The sequence below is a fragment of the Grampus griseus genome (assembly GCF_964374135.1).
Source record: "Grampus griseus genome assembly, chromosome: 20".
Classification (NCBI taxonomy): Eukaryota; Metazoa; Chordata; class Mammalia; order Artiodactyla; family Delphinidae; genus Grampus; species Grampus griseus.
The window spans coordinates 31,479,245-31,504,324 of NC_139014.1; the positions used below are offsets into that span (position 1 = coordinate 31,479,245).

The 25,080-nt window shown below is 39.2% G+C and overlaps 1 protein-coding gene across 1 annotated transcript in view; it reads right to left on the reverse strand.

The window, feature by feature from the left end:
- The window catches only part of DGKE (diacylglycerol kinase epsilon), a gene marked incomplete at its 3' end in the record, with an annotated part of 19,844 nt that extends 510 nt beyond the window's left edge, over positions 1-19,334 (reverse strand). Inside the window, exons 1-11 of the mRNA XM_082679434.1 lie at positions 19,226-19,334; positions 18,207-18,683; positions 10,636-10,795; positions 8,735-8,854; positions 6,509-6,652; positions 6,107-6,264; positions 5,678-5,729; positions 4,477-4,590; positions 3,361-3,432; positions 566-693; positions 239-350 (exon numbers count right to left, since the gene is read on the reverse strand). Of these exons, the coding sequence (XP_082535560.1) occupies positions 239-350; positions 566-693; positions 3,361-3,432; positions 4,477-4,590; positions 5,678-5,729; positions 6,107-6,264; positions 6,509-6,652; positions 8,735-8,854; positions 10,636-10,795; positions 18,207-18,661 (1,515 nt within the window). The 5' untranslated portion in view covers positions 18,662-18,683; positions 19,226-19,334. The remainder of the gene's footprint in view (positions 1-238; positions 351-565; positions 694-3,360; positions 3,433-4,476; positions 4,591-5,677; positions 5,730-6,106; positions 6,265-6,508; positions 6,653-8,734; positions 8,855-10,635; positions 10,796-18,206; positions 18,684-19,225) is intronic.
- Positions 19,335-25,080: the final 5,746 nt, after the last annotated feature.

A 25,080-nucleotide genomic window follows, 5' to 3' on the forward strand; every position in this document is an offset into this window, starting at 1 on the left:
CTTTATTCCTCAATTGTTTAAGGGATTCTTTTTCACTGAACACTTCATTTCTTCAGCTGGATTGAGGGTCATATTTCCTGTTTCTCCCCATCCTACTCACCCCTGGTAGAGGGTGACCAGCAGCATGGGCTGTAAACCACATACTGGTTCAAGGCAAGGTATAGCACGTATACTTACTTCTACACATCAATGGCTTAGAAATGGACAAATTGGTCCATTGTAGCAATATTTCACCTACCCGCACTGTATGTGCTTGTCCTATTCGAAAAGGATTTGCCAGTTTCACTTGAATCTGAGCACAGTGGAAAGACCCATATACTCCAACAACTTCCAGTAAACCATCATCATGCCTAAAATTGGACAAAGGAAATATGGATTATGTGATGCAATAAAATAAAATCAGCCCCAGTAGGACAATTACTTTTTAACACAGGTGGACCAACAACTTATTAAGTATTGATATTAACAAGGTATACAATAAAGAAAATCTGTGGGGAAAATGTTAAAAGTCTACAAAGAATGACAGAAACCAGTGACATAAAAAATCACTTGCAAATGTACATACCTGGCTAGAGGGTAAGTCTCATCTCCCATCCCTTCCCACAGTCTGCAGCCACCGCCCCAGTAGCCAATGTTCAGAACGATAATACCTTCCAAATTCGGCAGTTCTACTCGCTCACCATCCAGCTCTAGCTTTAAAGAAATACAAGGAGTAAGTTACTTCAGGGTATGCTACTGCCAGACATACTCACTTAGAATTCCCATCCATTTTCATACACATAAGATGTGACAGCTGGTAGGAAGACTGCTTCCTACTCCTCACTCCAGGTAACCTGGCCTTTCTCACCTGTTCAATGTTTACTGTAATAAATGAATTATAACAAATGAAAATTTCTAAAACCAAGGTCATCAAAGAAATCCTTTTTTGTTGAATCCCCTTATATTTTCAGGTTTTATCTAACTTGCTGTTTTAAGAGCACCTCACACTGTTGACCCCTTCCTCTTTTCCTGAATTATTCTCCTCCTTTGCTTTCTGGGAACCAGACTACTTCTCTGGATGTTCCTCCTCAGTCACTACTCCCAACCTCACGTTGAGGGCATTCCACATAGCTAGGTACTGGGCTCCTTTCTCTTCTCTACACACTCTGGATTGAAATCTGAGCCACTTCTATCTTGCTAATTGCCACCTCTGTGCTGATGGCTCTATTTTGCTTGTCCAGGAAAGTGAACTGGGCTAGATCTATAAATCTAACTGCCCACAAAACACTGCCAACTGACTGTGGCACCTAATCTACTTTGCCAAGAAAGAGTAGCACTCCCCCGCCCCCAATGCCACAGCCTAACCAGAAACCTGGGAATTATCTTTGACTTCTGTGCCTTTACCCTCCATACCAATTAATCACTAAAAACAACTGATGCTGCTTCTTCTAAGTATCCATCCTTCTCCATCATTCCTGACAGTACCCTAGTCCAGCAGCCCATCGTTTCTCTAGCTTTACTGTCCTCTTACTCATCTCTCAAAGATTGGTTAGATTGACACTTATCCCCTTATTACATCCCTTCAATGGCTTGACTCAGTGCTCATGATGAAATCCAACTTCCTTAACAAGTCACAAGTTCCTCTGTGATCTTGGCCTCTGTCCATCTCTCCAGCCTCAGCTCTCTTATCCCTTTCTCTCCCGCAAGCTATGGTCCAGCTTGAACACACTCAAATATGTCACGTTCTCTCTTGTCTCTGGGCCTCCACACATGCTGTTCTAAGCCTAGAATAATTTTCACCTCTCTTCACTTAGCTAAGTTTTATTTAATTTGCAGACGGCAGCTTGTCACTTCTTCCAGAAAGACTTCCTTGTCAGTCACTTTCCCTAGACAGTTTCCAGTCCCTGGGTTATGTACTGCTCTTAAATATTCCTCTAAGACCGCATATTTTCCTTATCAGATCACTTCTCATGCCATATTGCAATATGATTTAAATGTCTTTCTTCTCTCCAGACTGTAAACTTAGTGAGACCGAGGGATTTATCACTGTACAGCTAGTACCTAGAACAGTGCCTGGCATTTTGTAGGTGGTTTCACAAATAATTTTTGTATAAATAAACTATTAGACCAAAAAAAAAAAAAAGTGCTACCTTGTATGCTTCACTCTACCCCTGCTGTCAAAGCCCAGGAAAAAGGAAATATGATAAAGCAGAAGGCAACATTTTTTACGGCAACCCTCGCCATTCCTCCCGTGCCGTGAGCTCAGCGTCTACCTCACCGCAGCAGCCTTCCTTGGTGAGTATACAGTCAGGCTCCTCCCTCTTGGCTCTTTTTTCACTCTTTCCCTAAGTTGTTTATTGTTTGGCTCTTCCCTTCTTACTTTTTTTTTTTTGGCTGAGCTATGGTATGTGAGATCTTGGTTCCCCAACCAGGGATCAAACCCACGCCCACTGCAGTGGAAGTGTGGAGTCTTAACCACTGGACTGTGGAGGAAGTCCCCCTTTTTACTTATTTTAGTAGTTCTAGGTTTCTCTGTATTAATGTCTTTGCCATTGCTATTAACCATTACAGATTCTTTTCTGAAGCAAGCAAGAAATACATATAAAACTTTGCCATATCGTGATGTCAGGGGTGCTGTAGCAATAAGCAATCATGAATATCCTATCTTTATTGCTCATACATTTCTATTTTGCTTTAGTATGTAAGAGAGACACATCACAACCATAATAGGAGTTAAACTTTGGACTTAAACTTCCTCTGAGTACATGATGAGTTAGGCACTGTGTCAGAGAACTCACAAGGACGCCATTCAGAGTCTGTCTATGTAACAGACTCTGGAGTTACATAATCCCGGGTTCAAATCCTGGTTACCTATATCCTTGGGCACTTTGTGAATGTGGGCAAGTTATTTAATTTCAAATAGTTTTCTGCGAGATGGGAATATAATAGTACCTGCCTTACAGGTTGTAGTGAGAATTCAGTGGGAAAATGTGTATAAAGCACTTAGTAGAGTGTCTGGTACACAATAAATACTCCCTATGTGTTAGCAAAATATGTTTATAGAAAGTTCACCGTTTTCATTAAAAAAAAGTTCATAATCCAGAGACCACCTAAAAGTTTAAAAGCTTACATATATACACTACCAAACATAAGTTAGATAGCTAGTGGGAAGCAGTCGCATAGCACAGGGAGATCAGCTCGGTGCTTTGTGACAGCCTGGAGGGGTGGGATAGGGAGGGTGGGAGGGAGGGAGATGCAAGAGGGAAGAGATATGGGAACATATGTACATGTATAACTGATTCACTTTGTTATAAAGTTGAAACTAACACACCATTGTAAAGCAATTATACTCCAATAAAGATGTAAAAAAAAAAAGCTTACCTCAACTTTTTTATTCAAATCTTTACATTCTTGCACTAAACAATCTTTGGTTCCATAAAATAAGTAAACAGCCTATGAGAAATGGACAGAAAATACGATATTAAAGCAATCTAAGAAACCCTGTAAGCAAGAAAAAGACACTGAACCAAAGCTCCCTGATGTGATGGTTGAGTCATGTATCCAGAGAGTGGACTAGATACAGATGGAAGAAGGGGCACCATTACTTCTGAGTTTAATTAGCCCATTTTTTCAGGGGAATGTAGGATGGGGTGGTTTGTGCTCAAATGCTGTTTTCTCCCAGTTTATCCAAAAAGGTACACCTTATAAAGAAATACTGTGTTAAAATTAGAAAACTCCACCTTTTCCTAGTACTTCAGATTACTTAATGAAAGTAACACAGGTAAGTCTAGCAAACATTTTATAATCACTTTTGAATACAGAAAGGTTGATGGAAGCACTGAGATGTTAATTAGCAACTGTATAAACAGCAATTCTTATTGCCTTAGTAACTGTATTAATAAAAGAGAGCTATTTGTAAATTTGAAATATTTGTAAAACAGAACCAGGAACAAAACTGTTTTGTATCTATTTTTTGCATCCTATTGCTCAATCACCAAAAGTCATTAAAAAGATTCCAAGACAAAACTTCCACCAAAGGAATCAATTGTACTAGAAACCAGAGATGATCCCAGTTAAAAGCGCGGTAAACAAACGGCTCCTTTTCTTACCTCATCTGCCTTTTAGAGTCTTTTCAGGCCAATGGAATCTAGTTTTCCATTAATGACTTCACCAAAAATTTATCCTGCCTAAATTTATTTCCAATTCTACTTGCCATTTAAGTAAGATAAGCTCTCATATATTCCATTTAGTTGGCATCTAAGCGAAATATGCTGTAAAACATCCCAACTCTGAGTTAAAAAAATTTGGTCGTGGTTATGAAATACTTTAATACATTTAAGGATCTAATTTGACAGTCTTACATAAAACAGAACAGGTAAATGTTTCCATAAGTTAGTTCTATCTCAATCTAGTTGAAAGAGTGCTAGATATAATTGAACTATTGATTTTTACTGTACCTTAGGTGATAAGCAGGAAAGGTTATTTTATCCAACACACCTTATTAAGAATTCTGCTAGAAAACAGAGATGGTGCCTTCTCACGATGAGCGTGAAAATTGAGGGCCATAAGAGCATCAGGTCCAACAGAAAAATAGTTGTTCATTGTGAATTCCTGTGGAAAAGGGTAAAAATAAGCAACAGATTATGCTTCCATCCAAGCCTGTGTTATATAATAAATATGTAAATCTTAGCCTTTGTGTTCTTTATGAAAATTAAGTACTTTCTGCATTCACTTTTTGCGTAGAGTTATTTTATGCTATCCAGTGAAGTTTCCAGAGATAAAGCTTCAGTTCAAAGGTTGATCCTATAAGATATAAATTTCACTTTCCATTTCTGGTTAATATGCTACATCTAAATGGCTCTACTTTGCACCCAGGCTTTCCACTCCTGTGTTCCCATTACATTTGCTTTTTACTTCCACTGCAACTCTCAGGCTCTCAGCTTTTTCAGTCTCAATCAGGCTATTGGTCCCCGCTTAACTTATCTTACTTCCCAATCCAGCCTGGATCCCCTCAACCTAGCTGCACTTAATCTTCTTCCTGAGCAGTAAGCTTGCACTTCTGACTTCTTGTTCAGTGGGCCACAGACTCAAGGGTGACATGCCCAAAACCTTAATGCATTTTCTTCCTATTCAAACCTGAAACTCTATTTTTCTTATCCTGGTTAATGTCACTGCTATACATCCCGTCATAAAAACTAGAAATCTGGCAGTAACGTTTTTTCTCGCTTCCCCTGATATCAATCAGCCGCCGAGTCTTGATCAATTCCGCCTCTAAAGCGTCTCTGAATTGTCCTCATCCTAAGATTCCCTTGTTTTGGGTCATAGTGCAGGTTTCTAAGCTATTTTCACACTATCTCCAGAGTATCTTTTTAAAAATACAGATCTGCTATCTCTGTATTGCTATTTACTAACCATGATGTGCATCCTCTCGTCTCTATTTCCTCTACCTGGGAAGCCTTTTGTTCCTTTCTCTGTTGATCTAAATTGTATTTAAATTTTAAGGACCAACTCCCAGGTCACTTCCCCTGAAATATTTCCAGCCTGATCTACCAGGGCAGAACCAGGCACACCCCCAGCCTATTTCATAACCAGCTCCCTAGAGATAAGGACCTGTCACTGTGTCCCACTACAGCACCACAATGGAAGCACTCCATCATGCTTGTTGAGACCACTCGAAACTGCAGCCCTAAAAACGTACCTTGAGTTTTCTTAAGTTGTAGTATCCTTTATTTGTTACTTGAACTTTCCATCTAAAACAGAAGTTAAAAAAAGAACCAGTAATTATTACCAAATTAACTGCCAATTAACTATAATTATTACCAATCAACTCTGGACACCTGGTAGACGAGGTTGTTCTATTAAAATAGCATTTGGAGAAATAAGCACATTTAAGTGAGTATGTAAGTTTTGAAATGAGTACTCAGCCTAATTTATGACTTCAGTCCTTACATAACAACAAAATATACAGCAACAAAATAAAACACCAGTATCCATGTATAAGTACAACTAACATAGTTTTTTACCTTTAAATTACATTTAACTTTATAACTATACAAGTTTTCATTTATAATCCAAACAATATTCCCAAAGCTCAAGAAATCTACTTTTGGGGGGAAGTATAACTTACCTATCTAGTTTAACTCCATCTGCTTCCATCACGTTTCTTAAGACTTGTGCAACTGGGATTTCTCCCGCATAGCCTGTACCCCAACCCAAGGTATTAGATAGATCGTTGCCTGTTCCCAGAGGCAAGACTGCAACTTGTGGAATGTATTTCTCTTGTCCCTACAATATAGAAGATATATTTTTGATTTTTCTCTTCAGACTATTTGTAGGGTAATAGTATTTGGTAAAATTTAAAGCCAAAGCAATAAAGATACAAATATAATAATAACTGCTCAATCACAATATTTAAAATTGGCAATGTCTTCTAATATTCATCTGCATAATAAAAAATATAAGCACCAATACTGTATAGTTATCTTAGAAGTGCTTCTGTGAAAGGCAAGTAGGTCTTAAAGATGGATACCTTAATCTTCATTTCATCAACTGCATCCAGGACCCAGCCCACAGTCCCATCCCCTCCACAAACAAGGACTCGAGCTGAGTAATAGGGAAGAAGAGTACAAAGTTGCAGGGCTTTGACAGGGGGAGTTTTAGTAACATCAAAAACCTAGACGTGAAAGAAAAGGAAAAAATTATTTTATCCAACACTGTCATCCATCTGTGAGGATGATTTCCTTCTAGATGAGTACATAGATATGCATAAATAACAATACTGGCTACAATGCGTTTATCTTTAACAATATGCCAGGCACTATGCCAGACTGTATTCACTGTGGATCATCCCAATGCTGACCCTACAAAGCACGAGTAAACCTCATTCTACTGTCCAGGAAATGGAGGCACAGGAAGGTTAAATAACTTGCCTACGCTTCCTCTGATAATTAGGTGCTGACATACAAATTCAATCCTGTAGTTTATCCACTATACAACACTGCCTCTTTGCTGTTCACGTAAAGCCAGGCTGTGCTAAGTTCACCTTTAACTAGTGCTTCATATTTTATACTGGATTCAAAAACTCCATTACTAGTGCAAGTTAGTACCAATTTCTGGAAAACAATTCTGCAATATGCATAAAATGACATAACGGTGAAAGGATCCTTGATACCTATAATTCTGTAAATGATCTAGGAAAATATTTCAAAAGACAAAAATGTCCTGTGTGTAAAGATATTTAGTGTGGCATTAGTTATAATGGCACAACCTTAGAGAGAAACTTGACCTCCAACAGCAGGAGACTGGATATAGATATATCCATTTGATTATTTCTTAGTCATTTCATACACAATTATGAGGACTATGTTGCAACACGGAAAAATATACTTTTAGGTAAAGAAAACAGAATGTAAACTTCTACCTAGATTATTGTTACAAAATGCTAACATGTAAATGCACAGACAATTCATGGAAAGAACATGGACAACTGGAAACAACTGATGTATTTGTGTGGAGATAATGCAGGTGATTTTCTTTCCTTTTATTTTAAAATTTTATTCATTTATTTATTTTGGCTGCGCCACGTGACTTGCAGGATCTTAGTTCCCTGAACAGGGATCGAACCCCAGGCCACGGCAGTGAAAGTGCCGAGTCCTAACCAATGGACAGCCAGGGAACTCCCCTTTCTTTTTCCTTTTAAAATTATTTTTATATTTCCTTAAGTTGTGTAATGTTGAAAGGGAAAATTACAAATTAGAAAGAAAAGTTACTGCATTTATGATTGTTGCACAATGAGTTGTTTAGTTTTTCAAAATAGAAGCCACTAGCATGTCAGCTCAATCTTAATGGTCTGAGTCTTTTATTCTTACATTTAAAAATGTTGGTGTGCAATTACTCCCAATTTCCAGCAATCACTGTTTTACTCTCTGTTTCTATAGATTTACCCTTTCTGAACATGTCATATAAATGGAATCATACAATATGGGTCCTCTGCATTGGGCTTCTTTCACTCAGCATGTTTTTGAGGTTCATTTATTGTAGTATGTATGTATGTATCGGTAGTCCCTTTTTATCACTGAATATTCCGTTCATATGGGTATATCACATTTTGTTTTATCCAGCCACTGACTGATGGACAGTGGGGTATTTTCACTTTCTGGCTATTATGAATTATGGTGCTATGAACATTTGCATAAAAGTGTCTGTGGGATATATGTTTTTGTTTCCCTTGGGTAGATTCCTAGAAGTTCTAGGGGGTACGGTAAATTTATGTTTGACTTTCTTGTTTTAAAAAAATATCTATTTATTTATTTGGCTGCGCTGGGTCTTAGCTGTGGCACGCGGGATCTTCGCTGCCACATGCAGGATCTTCATTGCGGCGTTGTTGGATCTTTAGTTGCGGTGTGTGGGACATTTCAGCTGTGGCATGTGGGATCTAGTTCCCTGACCAGGGATCAAACCTGGGCCACCTACACTGGGAGCATGGAGCCTTAGCCACTGGACCACCAGGGAAGTCCCTGTTTGACTTTTTAAGAAATTGTCCAAGTGTTTTCTAAAGTTGCTGCAGCACCTTACATCCCCACCATGAGAACCCCTCTTTCTCCACATATGTGAATGGCTCAATACTTCCATAATTATTATTCTTCCCTACAATCAGATGATTACTTCAAGCATTAACAGCCATTACAATTTACGGAAAATGTAAAACTAAAAATGAAAAGATTAATACAGAAGGGAAGGTTTTCTCTTTGGTTACCTGTACGGGATTTAGGAGGATCCTGAATTCTCCCAGCAGTCCTTCTCCCATATTAGTTCCACTACGAGAGTTGGCCAGGATTATTAATGGAGTCCACTGCTTTCCAAGCTTAGATGCTAGCTAAAAAAATTAATGTGAGTGAAAAGACCTTAATATCTCAAAGATGGTGAGCAATAAGTTTTTTCATTTCTTAATAACAACAGTGCTGTAAATCTGCTGAGAGAACAACTATCCCAATCGATACAATATAAAAATCAAAGAATTCTAAGAATGGTAAAGTTCCTTAGAAATGAACTAATTTCTGCTTAATATGTAATTCTCTTCTACATTATTCTAGATAAGTCATCCAGTATATACTTGGATACTCATGTAAGAAGGAATTCACTAACAAGGCGGCCCATTCCACTACTATATCAAATTATTAGAAAGTTCTGACTTAAATTGAGTTAAAAATCTGTCTTTCAATAACTTTAATTGTTCTTTTTTTTTTTTTTTTGCGGTACGTGGGCCTCTCACTGTTGTGGCCTCTCCCGTTGCGGAGCACAGGCTCCGGACGCGCAGGCTCAGCGGCCATGGCTCACGGGCCCAGCTGCTCCGCGGCATGTGGGATCCTCCTGGACCGGGGCACGAACCCGTGTCCCCCGTATCAGCAGGGGGACTCTCAACCACTGCGCCACCAGGGAAGCGCCATTGTTCTACTTTTGATTCCTGAGGCAAGGAATAATTTCATTTGTTCTTCCATATAACTGTTGTGTTCAAACACCTTAAGCATTATATTGTTTATTAGTCTTGTCTCCCAGGCAACACGTTTCAACCCTTCATAGAATGGACATTGATCTTCTCTGCTCTCTTAACCCTGACTGTCCTTTTCTGGATGAATTCTAATTTTCAAGCTTTTTTTTAATTTTTAATGGGATATTCAGAAATAGATTCAAGAATCCAGAACTGTACAAAGCCCAAAGTCAAATGAAATTAATGTTTCTCTAATCTAACCACTTCTTTCCCCTCCCCTTCTCCTTGTGGATATAACATTAATGAAGATGTTCCACGGTTTTACTTAGTGATTCTCATCCCCTGTGATCTCAGATTGAATTCAGATACATAAGCGTTGTCCATTTAAAAAAAGGTATCACAACAACATTAAACATGTTTTAAATTTTAACATCCCTCTTTCTTTTGCAGGAATATTGACAAAGATGACATTTAAGATATAAACTCCGAACTTGGAAAAAACACAATTTAGTTTTAGAATGAAATAGTTTAACTACTCTGGGACATTCAAGCAGGAAATAAATGCAGATTTTACAGTTTTTCCTTCAGAACTACATGAAGACTGAAAGATGTTTGTACCAATTTTCATACACATACATACTGCCAAGTATTGTCAACAGCTTTAATGATCACCATTATCTGTGGGAGCATCTAACGTGCAACATAAACTTATCTCCAGGCCCCTACGTGAGGTTCCAAACGAAAAAATTCTTTTAGAACAACGTGTGAGGAAAATCTGTTTTCTTTTCACTGACAATAATCATGAATCCCAAATCCGACTGTTCATCAGAATCATCTGAGGACTTAAACAAAATACAGATTCCTGGGACTTACCCTAGATCTGCTAAATCAAACATGGTGATGGAGGTGGGCTCAGCAGTCTGTATTTTTAAAAAGCTCCTCAAGTGATTTGGACTCAGTGATTTAGGATCCACTAATATAACATATTCCAACTTCCCTTCAGACCTGAAAGAACTCAAGTGCCGAAATTTGTGGCACATCTTTAGCAAGTGGGTAGGGCATTATGGCTTACCATAATGATTCTTGTCACACATACAGTTGTGTTTCATACACTGACTTAAATAACTTTTTGGAAATCAGTTACATAAGGAAAAGTAAACTCTGATTACCATTGCATAATCTGTTTTTTTGTCTTTACGCATCTGATTAATGGAGGTTAAATAACTTGGTGGAATGATGAGGTTTTTGAATTCTCCAAAATCACACTGTTCATTCTTTAAGCTATTTTTCATACACTCATCATGTACTGTTTTCTGACACCAAATGCACCTGAGGGAAGGAAAAAACAAAGACAATAATTAACTTTAAACCACAATCTTACTCATCTGCAAACCAATCATTTTTGTCAAAAAAAAACTGAAATAGTAATTTCATCACCAATGAAAAAATCTGGCAAATAAAAAATTTATAATTGTATCTGCACAGTGAAAATAGAGCAATAAACTTTTTTTTTAATGCCCTTTTTTTTGGGGGGGGGGGCATGCGGCATGTAGGATCTTAGTTCCCTGACCAGGGATCAAAACCGTGCCCCCTGCAGTAGAAGTGCAGAGTCATAACCACTGGACCACCAGGGATGTCCCTAGAACAATAAACTTTGAACATACTTGACAGTTTAATCTAACAGTGGTTCTTAAAGTGCGGTCTGGGGAAGATCCTTTCAGGGTGTCTCTGAAGTTAAAATCATTTGAATAATAATATGTTATTTCACCTTCATTCTATCCAAAATATACGGTGGAGTTTTCCGGAAGCTATATGATATGTGCTAAATCAACAGACTGAATGCAGAAGTAGATAGGAGGCGCTAGCTGACTTCCACACCAAAGAAATGTACCAAAAAAGTAAAACGATGCCAATCTTCTCACTAAATTTTCACAAAAATATTTTGTTACCATTATTGTTATTTTTAAAATGAATATTTAAACAATTTCTCAGTTTTAATTTACAACGTGGTAAATATTAGTAGATATAATCCACATAAACAAAGCTGGTCTAGAACAATGGTTTTGTGTACTATCGATTTGTGCTTTGGCTGGAATAGGTTCGTGAGGCCTAAAGGCCTTCAGCTTAAATGCTCCATTGGCCTGGGTCCTTAAAAGAGTTCCTCAGGGTCCAGTGTGAAAACCGCCTGACTTATAACCATCTGTGAACACTTTAGCAAATATAGTAAAATAGTCAACTTCTTATTGGCAGTTAATATGAAACTAATCTATATGTTTGCATCTGAAGTACAGACAGATATTTATGTTCTAATTTGCCTCTACATTTGAATGCATGCATGAAACAAGCAGAGAATAGTGCTGGCAAAGGTCCTGGGTTTCTATTATTAATCTACTAAGTATTTAATCCACTCACAGATAAGGCAAATCTGACTGTACAGACAAAAACAGGTCAACAGAAAACAATGGTTATAATTAAATAAATAAATTAAAAAGCGGATAAAAACTCTTTCACCCCAAGGTCAACTCTCTTGGACTTCTAAAGTTTTTTTTCAGCTGGATGTTCAGTTTTATCAAGTAATTACTGCTATTAACTCAAGAATCCTATTTACTGCCCAAATTACAATTATCTGCAGGATCTGTTAAAGGGAAAACTGTAAATTAACTTGCATGATAACCCTGTTAACACTTGCTTTCAACCTAAGCTTGAGAAACGGCGACAGACTGCTAATGCAGCCAAAGTATACCACCTCCACCTACTGCTCTACCGTTAACTTTAAACTAGTATATTATTACTGAAAATAACCTGAAAGGAAACCCACTGAATTATTTCACAATGGTTTCCTCTGGGAAGAAAAATGGGACCGAGGGATGAGAAGAACATTCTCTTTTTACTCTATGTTCTTTGGTATTGCTTGAGTTTCTAAACACCAGTATGTATTCATGAACTACTTGTATAAATTTTTAAAACTGTATTTTAGATGATATTGGCTTATGCTTTAGAATTTAGAAAATACAGAAAGACATAAAAGTCATCCAGAGATAGTTACTCTTAACTTTCTGATGTATTTATTCTCAGTTTTACAGTCCCTATATGTTTATTTTTCAGGTTAGGGATATGATGTATTTTTATATATATATCTGGACAGTACTTTTCTTTGGAAATTGTATCATGAATTCTGTCCTATGCCATCAAGTATTTTTTAAAAAACACGGTTTGTTAAGAATATTAATATCATATCACATGGATATATCATAATTTTTTGTGAATTGATTCATGGTCTATATTCATCTTTTACTAGGTTTTAATAACTGCATGTACTTTTAATTTATATAGGATATCAACTTCTTTTCTGTCATAGTTATTGCAAACGTTTCAGTTTTCTCTTAAATTTACCTTTTAATGTACTTTATTTTTTGCTAGACAGATCTGTACTTCCCTTTGTGGTTTATTTAAATGCTTTCATGCTCTGAAGTCCTTTACCTTTCCAAATTAGATATTTGCCTATAGCTATTCCCCCCTCACACTTGTTTTCATATTTATGCCTTTAATTCAGTGCTTCTTAACCTTCTGGGGCTACAGATTCCACTGAGAATCTCATGAAAGTGTCAGGCTTCCTGGAACCTTGTCTATCTATGAACTAAGAACTCCTGCTTCAATCCATCTGGAGTTTATTTTGGTATAGAGTGTGATATGAAGAGTCAACTTTTATTTCCTCAAAGAGCACATGTCCTAGCATGATTTATAAAGTAATCTTTTCTATCCCACTGATTTGTGACACCTTTATCATTTAATAAGTTCTCATAAATTTCAGAAAAGACTCTTAACCAAGGTGATGGCTATTATCAGCCTTTGCTCTGTAAAGGTAAAGCCAAAATACTTACTCCTTATTCAGCTTTATATTTTTCCTGAGAAATACCACAGTCAAAATCGAGACCTGTTCTCCATATATATTTTGTAATTGGTATTTTATTTGACCTAGATTTCAAACCTGATGGGAAAATAAGACATTACTAATAATGTCTTGATACTTAGTTTTAGCAGTCATGTCTTTGAGTGATTGTTTATGATCTTTATTCTTTCCCCAACTTTTTATTTTGAAAAATTTTAAACCTACACAGAAGTCAAAAGAATAGCAAAATGAATACCCTTAAACCAACCCTTAACTCTGATTCTTAAGTAACATTTTCTCCCACATTTTCTTTCTCTCTTTCAAAATAAACTCATATTTTGCTAAATCATTTGAAAGTAAATTATGGACATTATGAGATTTGACCTTTCAATACTTCAGCAAGTATTTCCAAAACACAATGATAGTCTCCTTGCTTTTATACACACACACACACACAATTTAATTTTTATTGGAGTATAGTTGATTTCCAATGTTGTGTTAGTTTCAGGTGTACAGCAAAGTGAATCAGTTATACATATATCCACTCTTTTTTAGATTCTCTTCCCATATAGGCCATTACAGAGTAGTACTGAGTGGAGTTCCCTGTGCTATACAGTAGGTTCTTATTAGTTCCTTGCTTTTTTAAGTGTTTTTGCATTAAAAAAATTTTTTTTACAGGAACGCAGGTAAGCCTACCACCTATATTCCAACATTAATATATTAACTGTAATTGCTTTGTTTCATTTCTATCTATCCATTAATCTATCTTATTTTTGGTGCATTAAACATAAATCGCAGACATTAGAATATCTCTTAAACACCTCAGCAAGCAGGCATATCATTACCTTGAGTTCAGTATTTGTTTATAGGTTTTTTTCTTTCAGTGTAAAATTTATATACGGTGAAATGTACAAATATGTACATCTGCTGAGTTTTGACAAGTAAACATAATTATGTAACTTACCCTTATGAAGACACAGAACATTACCCTATGTGCCATTCTTGTGCAGGGGTATGACTGTTTTATTAAAAAAAAAAAAAGTCTTCTCTAAAGTTACCTGTTCACAATAGCTCTCTTCTTTAGCATGCTGGAAGAGGCAACAGAATTATATGTGAAGCTGAGATGGTCATCTATGAAATTCACACTAGAATGGGGTTGGCAAACTACAAATACATCTGCCTCCTAATTCTGTGAATAAGTTTTATTGGAATATAGCTACGCCATTCATTTATGTGCTGTCTGTTGCTAGTTTTGTACTATGATGGACGGTAGAGTGAAGTAATTATAACAGACCATATGGTCTGCAAAGCCTGAAATACTTAGTTTGGCTCTTTATAGAAAAAGTATGCTCACCTCTGCTCCAGAAGATAACTTGGTATCCTTTCATTGTTTCAGATAATTAATGAAATGAATAAACATTAGAATCCAGCATCATAAAGTTTAAGATCAAAGCCTAGAGTAAAGCTGCCAATGTAATTACCTTCCAAGAGTCAGAAGCCTGTTTTATTAATCACTGTGTGTGTGTGTGTGTGTGTGTGTGTGTGTGTGTGTGTGTGGAGGGGGGTGTAATGAAGAAAAGGTCTTATAAATAAAAGGTTTTTTAATAAATAAAAAAGTGTTTTATAAAGGTTTTTATAAATAAAAATACAATATAAACCAAAAAGTTTTCTTAATGAGAGACAGAACACTATAAGGAACAAAGGTTTACTCAATAAACATACTGAATACTTAAAAATAGAACCTGATTTCCTATTTTAGTCAGAATAGAGGTTAGAAGAAACAAAAGAAGTGTGGGGAGCAGTGATAAGATGATACTAGGTGCAGACATACTCTGCCGTGGTTGGGGCAGAGGCAGGAAAACACAGAAAAGAAAGAAGCCTACAGGGAAAATAGGATCCAGCACAGTGCCTGGCACAAAATATATGCTTAATATGTGAAAACTGAATAATGACAGTGAGTATAAATTAAAAGTCCTTTGTCACTTATTCTGTAGCCTTTAAAATCAGTTACCACCTGTCACATGGCCCTTCAAGATGCTACCTTGTTGAACAGTCTTCACAGTTCACTTGAAATCTTAGACTTCCCAAGAATGTGACGCAGGCACAGAAGGAGCCCTCCCCAGGGCTGGATAAAATCCAGAGAGGGACAGTCTGGTCTGTGTTTAAAGGTTGTAAATATTTATTCTGTTCCTTTTTCCAAAATATCTCATTCCTACAGAAGGTCACAGCAGACTGTAATCCTGCATAAAATTATCTGCTAAAATAAATCAGAATATTATAAAATACATACTACTTCAGGACACTGTGATCTCTTCTCCTGGGAATGATAAACACTTCCTAAATTATAAAGGAACCATTTTTACCATGGGTGAGGAGTTCCAGCATGCTGGGAACAGACTGCTCAGTAACCAGTAAGAACAAGCGAAGGCAGAAAAGGAGACCTATCACTGCCATGTTCACTGTGCTCAAAGGAGGGAACACAAAATTAAGGACAGAGGCTCATGTTTAAGAAGTACATAAATATAGCAGTGGTTCTTAAACTTTAGAATTATCTGCAGGGCCTGTTAGGCAAAGATTGTTGGTTGCCAGCCCAAGTTTCTGATTCAGTGTGTCTGGGCTGGGGCTAACACTGCCAGGAAAAATGGAAGATGCTCAGTTAAATGTGAATTACAGATAAACAACAATCAATTTTTGGTCTAAGTATGTCTCAAATATTGTAAACATTTTATTTTGTATTAAATACAAATATTTTATTTAATTTTGTGTGCTAAATCTAAATCTGTGTTAGAATTTGCATTTGTAACAAGTTTCCAAGTGATACTGATGCTGCTGGTCTGGGGACCTTACTTTGAGAACTACTGAGATATAGGATATGATGTCATCATTAAGAAGGAAAAATTGGGGGCAGGGGTGAGTAGATTAGGGAAGTGTTCCTGGAGTAAAGGGCACAAGATGAGTCATTAGCATGCCTAGAGGGACTTCCCTGGTGGTCCAGTGGTTAAGACTCTGCACTCCCAATGCAGGGGGCCAGGGTTCGACCCCTGGTCAGGGAACTAGATCCTGCATGCCGCAACTAAAAGTTCCCGCATGCTGCAACTAAGACACAGCGCAGCCAAATAAATTAAAAAAAAAAAAAATCTTTGAAGGATGCCTAGAAGCTAGCCAGGAGGAGGATACTTAAGCCTTGAGAAAAAAAAGGGTAGTATGAAAAGGGTATTTAAAGGAAACCACACCAGCCTGATGTTGCTGGTGCATAAAGTTTAATGCAGATGGTGGTAGATAAGACTAGACAGGCAGGCAGGGTCCAGAGAGCACGAGGACCTTGTATACCACGTTAAGCACTTGGAGTTAACACTGAAAGACCATCACTTTAAGTGATGGGGGTAATTAAAGGGTTTTAAACAGAGCAGAAACCCCAATCAGATATGCATTTCTAGAAAGATCATTTGGTTGGAGAATCAGAGCATTATGATTATTTGTTAAGGAGTATATGAAATGCAGTTAAGATATTTATAGAAACCATTTTAATCTAATTCTGCACAGACACAAAGAAGGGAAGGAAATAAAACAATATTCAATTCATGCCTTCTTTCCAACTAATCCCAATTCTCCAAGACTGAAGCTTAACTAGGGAGACAATTATGAAATTTTTAAAAAGACACTAGTAACCTAGCTCTCACTGATGCCAAAAAGACATCTAAATTTGAAAGATATCAAGTAAAAATGGTTATAAATCTCTGTAGTTGTTTAAAGTATATATTTTGGTAACTTTTAAAGTCTAAATCTTAAGTATAAAATTATTTAAAATAAGATTTAAAAATAATTGTTGATATAACAATGCTCATGCTAATTAAAAAAAGGATTTTTAAATAAACAAAATATAATCAAAAAAGTAACTTGCTATCTCATGCCAGCTTTCTATTTCTGTTCTTAAATATGTTTAGGGACTTTTCAACTTGTCAGAAACAAAACCCATCACAATGAAGATGTCCAGGCTTAAGGCAGAGAAGAGGCTAGGGGTTAGTATTCCTAACCCTGTACTGGGGGTTAGAAATCCAGGATGCCAGTTCTACTTTACCACTGAGTAAATTTCTCTGAACTATCAAATTCTCTCAAATGTAAAATGAGTTAGAACAGATAATCTGCAAAGCAGCATCCCCTTTTATTACCAACCTCTAACATGAGGAAAGGACATCTTCACCTATTTTCAGACAACATTTAAGAACACAAATGTGTTGTCCAGTGTGTATTTAAAAGCGATTAAAATATTCTTGGATTAATCAAAGTCGCTTGTCTAAGATGCTACAGGTCTGAAAGACCATCTGGCAAAAGGAGTGTTCTTTTGGAGTGTATTTCACTATAGCACCGAATATAGATTAGAAAAGATACTTAAAGTGCTCCTCTGGAATGACACTTGTTTTCATTGTACATTCATAACACAACATCCAGGATGAATCAGTTTTGAGACTCTAGGGAAAAGTTAATTTGTTCATACTTCATTTTTTCTCATGCAAAATGGAGCTAAACAATAGAAACAAAAGCTAAAATATAACATACAGTGGCCATAAAGTATGTGGCACTTAGAGACCTCTGGATGAAAGTTAAGAGCCAAGTTTTATTACCCAAAAGGGCAAGTTGGCTAAGGAGTGTAAGCTAGATGAATCAACGAGGCAAATGACTATTGCAAAGCTGCCTCACTGTATATAATACCAGGGCTATTTATTAGCTTGTGTCCTCTAAGTGGGCAGTTGAGGCCATTTGTGGAGATCAAAGCAGGCTGCTACGCCCACTCTTTGAAATCCTGACTCCCTCCAAGCATTGTGGGGCAATCAGTACCCGCAAAGGCCGTACCTGTAATCGCAGAGCTTGGGTTGACTGCCGCATTGCTGCTTGCAAACCACACAGTAACTGCACAGGGGCACGTTGCCCCGGATCCAGTGGTGGTGCATGGCGTCCAGGGCCTTGCTGTCATTCTTGAGCATGATCTCCTTGCAGTGAAAGCGCTTGTCGGCCTTCTTGAGGCAGCCCTCGTCCACGCGCAGCCCGCAGCAGTCGCAGAAGGCGCCCTGCAGGATGTGCTGCGCGCACACGCAGCAGTAGGTGGGATGGCTGAACAGGTCCGTGTCGCGCCACCCATGCTTGCTCTTGCGGAAGATGTCCCTGCGGTGCAGCTGCCGGCGCGACCGCTGGAGGCTGCACCAGAAGGTGATGAACACGGGCAGCAGCACCGAGCACAGCGTCCACAGGACCAGGTGCCCGTGCGCAAACAGGCCCTCGTAAGGCGCCGGCCGCTTCTCCCCTTCCATCTTCCCCAAGGTCTATTTCTAACTAGGAGAGACACGGGCGGGTCCACCTCGGGCTCGCTGTCCCCGTCCCGCCCTCCTTCCTGCCTTTCAGGGGATCCCCAAAGCGCCGTCGGCCCAGGTGGCTCCGCTCTCTCCAAGGAGGGGCACGCACGCCGTCTTCCCCGCGGCCCGACCCCAGTGCCTCCGGGTCGCCGCGCCGCGGACCTGCGGCGCCGAGGGGGCGGCGCCCAGGGCTGTCACGCTCCGTCCCCTCCCTCCTCCTTGGGCCCGGCCACCGCCTCCTCACCTCGTCCGGCACCGGGAAAGGCGCAATCACAATGTACAGGCTGCCCCCACGGGAAGGCCAGTGCGGCGCCCACTCTTTGGGCGCGACGGCGCGCGTGGGCCGCACGGAGCCTGCTAGCGCCCGTAACCATTAGCCCACACCCAGCAAACACACGCGTACTGCAGCTCCTGGGCCCGCGCGGCCTCCCTCAGGCCCGCCCCCGCCCACCGCGCGGCCCCGCCCCTCTCGCGAGGCCTCGGGGGCCAGGGCCCCGGCCCCACCCGCCCCTCCGGCCCTACCTAGTCTGGGGCGGTGGCACGGCTCCCGGGGCCAGGTTTCGGGCCTTCCTCGCACCCTCGCGCCACCAGGAGGCCTGCGGGGTCGTGCGGACGCCGCTGGAGCTGCCCGGGTCCACTGGAGCCGCGGGCGAGGGCGGGGCCTGCGGCTAGAGCTCGGCGGCTGGACTGAGTGTAATATGCGACCGGAAGGCCGAGAGGCCTGCGGCGGCAGGGCCTTGGGGAGGGGGAGGAGGAGCAGGATGGGAAGGGCGGCCCCCGTGGGCGCGGCTTAGGGAGAACAGTGGGCGGAGTAACAATTAGGTGGGGGCGTTAGAGAGGATGGATGGTTGAGTCTTCAACCATCGTAATGAGCGAGAGTTCTAGCATGAATGATTTACACAGTATAAATTAACCTTTTCTGTGACTTCCAGCCTCACTGGTGGAGGTGGGAGCTGGCGCAGTTTTGAAAGTTGTAAGGGAGAAAACTGGCAGTTTTGAGAGTGTTATGTTCTGATAGAACAGGACAATCCAAGTAAAAAATTGGTAGCTGTCACCTGCGCTCCCGCTAGTTACTTATTAAACAGAAAGCTGAGGGCTTACTATGTGCCAAGCACTGTGCGAAGAGCCCCAGCTCTCCCAGAGTGCCAGGACTGTTGAAACATGCCTAACAAGAAGGATTTATTAGCCCTGTTTGTAATGGCTTACTGCACCCCAGCTTCAATCTCTGCACTTACCACGCGCCATGCTAAATTTATCATCCCCATTTTACAGACGAGGAAAACAGAGGTACATGATTGTTGTCACAAACCCAGTGTTGGGGCTGAGATCACTTTGTTTTAACTGCGTCACCGAAGTTGCTTCAATCTAAACCATCAAAGAGAATTTCTCTTATTTTGTTACTTCTCTGAGAAACTGTGCCCTGGACTGTCTTGTTAAAAAGCAGATTCTTATTTCCTTTTTCAGGGATGAGGACTGAGAGTCTTCATTTCTAATAACTGGTCTAATGTTGATGGTTCCCAGGCCACACTTGGAGTGGCAATGCTGAAACATTTAATAACCTGGATTGTGAAGATTGAGGGAGGGCATGTGGTGAAATGGGAAGAGCAGCTAGATGGCATTATGAGGCCTGGGATCAGATTCCTGCCCTCACACATCTAATTGTATCTTCCTGTGCTTGTCTGTTCATCTCTCTGGGCCTCACGTTCCTCATCTGCCACATGGGACAGTTGGATGAGATCTCTAAAGCTTCCCTTCCCCTCTGATAGCCTTCATGTGTATGGAAATATCGTTGTCTTTTATGACTCCTAGTTGAGGCAGAGCCCTTAAATTAGTTTAGATTTGGAAACGTAACAAAAGAATATACTTTTAAAAAGTGAGGATTCCCCCTCCCCATTCCCATTATAGAACATTTGGGAAATACAGAAAAATATAAAGGAAGAAAAAGAATCATCCATCTCTCACCTCAAAGACACTCTATGTTTGAACATTTTGGCCTATTTTCTTCCATTATTTTCTATGGAAACAATGGATAACCTTTTTGTACACATAATTTTGATCATATGGTAGATATATTCTCTATCTAGCTCATTTTTCATTTAACATGACAAAATATCCTTTACATGTTTTTATAAATTTATATTTAATGGTTGCATAATATTCCATTCTATGAATACAGTTCACAGTTTATGTAACCTTAACTCCGTTGTTGGCTATTTAAGTTGTTTCTAAAATATTAGAAGCAACTGGACCGTCTGCCCCCAATGTCAGAACACAGAGGTCATCCAGGATCCCCTTCACTGCGCTCCTGTTTGCACCTTCTGTTTCCTAGGTCCTGTGATTTCCCCTTTCTTGGTGAATTCTCTAGTTTTTGTGGAGCACATCCTTCAGTAGCTTTTAGAGCAAGGGTACAGGGGAAGCATATATATATATATTTTTACATCTTTATTAGAGTATAATTGCTTTACAATGGTGTGTTAGTTTCTGCTTTGTAACAAAGTGAATCAGTTATACGTATGTTCCCATATCTCTTCCCTCTTGTGTCTCCCTCCCTCCCACCCTCCCTATCCCACCCCTCCAGGCGGTCACAAAGCACCGAGCTGATCTCCCTGTGCTATGCAGCTGCTTCCCACTAGCTATCTACCTTACATTTGGTAGTGTATATATGTCCATGCCTCTGTCTCACTTTGTCACAGCTCACCCTTCCCCCTCCCCATATCGTCAAGTCCATTCTCTAGTGGGTCTGTGTTTTTATTCCTGTCTTACCCCTAGGTTCTTCATGACATTTTTTTTCTTAAATTCCATATATATGTGTTAGCATACGGTATTTGTCTTTCTCTTTCTGACTTACTTCACTCTGTATGACAGACTCTAGGTCTATCCACCTCATTACAAATAGCTCAATGTCGTTTCTTTTTATGGCTGAGTAATATTCCATTGTATATATTTGCCACATCTTCTTTATCCATTCATCCGATGATGGACACTTAGGTTGTTTCCATCTCCGGGATATTGTAAATAGAGCTGCAATGAACATTGTGGTACATGACTCTTATTGAATTATGTTTTTCTCAGGGTATATGCCCAGTAGTGGGATTGCTGGGTCATTTGGTAGTTCTATTTGTAGTTTTTTAAGGAACCTCCATACTGTTCTCCATAGTGGCTGTACCAATTCACATTCCCACCAGCAGTGCAAGAGTGTTTCCTTTTCTCCACACCCTCTCCAGCATTTATTGTTTCTAGATTTTTTGATGATGGCCATTCTGACCGGTGTGAGATGATATCTCATTGTAGTTTTGATTTGCATTTCTCTAATGATTAATGATGTTGAGCATTCTTTCATGTGTTTGTTGGCAGTCTGTATATCTTCTTTGGAGAAATGTCTATTTAGGTCTTCTGCCCATTTTTGGATTGGGTTGTTTGTTTTTTTGTTATTGAGCTGCATGAGCTGCTTATAAATTTTGGAGAATAATCCTTTGTCAGTTGCTTCATTTGCAAATATTTTCTCCCATTCTGAGGGTTGTCTTTTGGTCTTGTTTATGGTTTCCTTTGCTGTGCAAAAGCTTTGAATTTTCATTAGGTCCCATTTGTTTATTTTTGTTTTTATTTCCATTTCTCTAGGAGGTGGGTCAAAAAGGATCTTGCTGTGATTTATGTCATGTAGTGTTCTGCCTATGTTTTCCTCTAAGACTTTGATAGTGTCTGGCCTTACATTTAGGTCTTTAATCCATTTTGAGCTTTTTTTTGAGTCCTTGCATGGTGTCTACAAATGTCTCTGTTCCACCCTCCATACCTGATTATTTATCTGCATGTAGAATTCCAAGTTGGAGATAATTTTCCTTCACACCATTAAAGACAGTTCTCCATTTCTGCTTGCTTTTAGTGTTGCTGTAGAGATGTCTGACGTTACTCTTATTCCTGATCCCAAGAATGCAAGTTGTTTTTGCTTTCCTGAAACTTGTAGAATCTTTGCTTTTTCTCCAGTGTTCTGAAATTTCACAAAGATGTGCCTTGGTGTGAGTCTATTTTCATGTATTTTGCCAGGTTTTCTGGACCCTTTCAGTCTAGAAGCTCATGTCCTTCAGTTCTGGAATTACTTTGTTGATTTCCTCCTCTCTATTTTCTGTGTTCTTTTTGAAACTTCTGTTATCTGGATGTTGGACCTCCTAGACCGTTCTCTCTCTTTTTATTTTTATTTAATTAATTTATTTGTTTAACATTTTTATTGGAGTATAATTACTTTACAATATTGTGTTAGTTTCTGCTGTATAACAAAGTGAATCAGCTATATGCATACATATATCCCCATACCCCCTCCCTCTTCTCTCTCTTTTTAAAATAGACTTTATTTTTTAGAGCAGTTTTAGATTCACAGCAAAATGGAGCAGAAAGTACAGAAAAATTATCCACATCCTGAACCAGAGTGGCGTGTTTGCTACAATCCATAAACCTACATTGACACAGCATCATCACCCAAAGTCCATAGTTTGCATTAGAGTTCACTCTTGGTGGTGTACATTCTGTGGGTTTGGACAAATGTATAATGACATGTATCCACTATTATAGTGTCACACAGGTTATTACAGTGCCCACAAATCATCTGGGTTCTGCTTATTCCTTTCTCCCCAGACCCTCACCCCTGGTAACCACTGATCCTTTTACTGTCTCCATAGGTTTACCTTTTCTAGAATGTCATATCATTGGACTCATACTGTGTGTAGCCTTTTCAGATTGGCTTCTTTCACTTAGGAACGTGCATTTAAGTTTCCTCCATGTCTTTTCATGGTTTGATAGCTCATTTCTTTTCAGTGCTGAATAATATTCCATTGTCTGGATGGACCACAGTTTATTTATCCATTTACCTCTGAAGGACATCTTGGTAGCTTCCAAGTTTTGGCAATTATGAGTAAAGCTCCTAGACACATCTGTGTACAGGTTTTTGTGTGGACATAAGTTTACAAATCCTTTGGATAAATGTCCTCTGTGTAAACATTTTTTTCTCAGTTTTTTTTAATCTCTCATTTTTGCTCTAATATTCTAAAAGATTTTCATAGCTTTATTTTTGAATCTGTTTATTGAGTTTTTAATTTCTAAGAACTTTTTTGTTGATTTGTTTTCTGAGTCTTACTTTTTTTACAGCATCCTATTCATGCTTCATGGGAGCAAAATTTTTCTCTCATCTCTCGGAGGATACTGTTAGATATTTTCTTCCTTCCTCTCCTTGCCTGATCTGTGATTGCCTCAAGTTGCTTTTTCCTGTAGTTTCTTTTGTCTTCATCTTCCGTGTCAGAGGCTTTCTCAGATGTCCGATGATCCTCCCAGTGACTCTTAGGCACCTTAAGATTTGAGAACCGCTGCTAGAGTATCTCTTAATCCCTCAAGCTTGTCATCCCAACTGAAATCCCACAGAGAAAAACAACACATATTTCAGTATTTTTTTCTCCAGAAGAATTGGAGCTTTTCTCTTCCAGTTACAGCCTTAGCCATTTTCCTCAATGAAATATAACAGTAGCCTTAGAGGTGGTTTCACGAGTTATTCAGTCCATGCTCCATCCCTCATGTGTTTATTTGTACCATCTTACATTCCTACACCTTTGCCAGTGCCGTGGTCATTCCTGTTTAGGCTGGAGAGAAGCCTGGCAATAGCTGTCAGGGACCTGGTGAGACCTTGGCCATCCTTACCTGCTGGGCAGATGTAAGTTGAGGCCAACGTCCTGGCCCAGAGCAGAAATTATAGCCTGCTCGGGGAAGCATGCAGCAGGCCAGAAAGGGCCCTGTCCAAGGCTAAACCGTCTTACCATTGTATTGCTGCTCCAGAGAGGAAGGTGTGTGTTTGTATAGCAGGATTGAGGACACGTGAAAGGAAACTCAGGGCGTGGGGTGTAGAGACAGAGCAGGGGAAAGCAACTCACACTTAAAAGGGGCCATATTTTATTTTCTAATAAAGATGTATTTTTATTTCAACAGTATATAAAATTATCTTAAGATGTGTTTGGTTAATCTCGATATCATTTGGTCATTAAAAATTTTTTTACAGGCTTTCTATCATGTGTCTGAGAATGGGGAGGGTGTGCAAATATAAAGAGTGATTTCACAGAGAAGGAGGAATAATAAAACAGTAATAGTTTCCAGGTATTAGTTACTATATCTGTCAAGTACTTTACATACACTTTCTCTTTTAAGTCTCAAAACACCTTAAGATATAAGTTTTATTATAAGAATTATTATTTTTTAATAGTGAGTAAACAGTGACTTGGATAGTAAAGAAATGTGCCCTATGTCACACAGCTTCAGTGTGGCACAGATAATAAGTTTCAGAGCCAGGATTCAAGCCCAGCTCTATTGATAACTCTGCAGCCCACAATCTGGACCATTATATC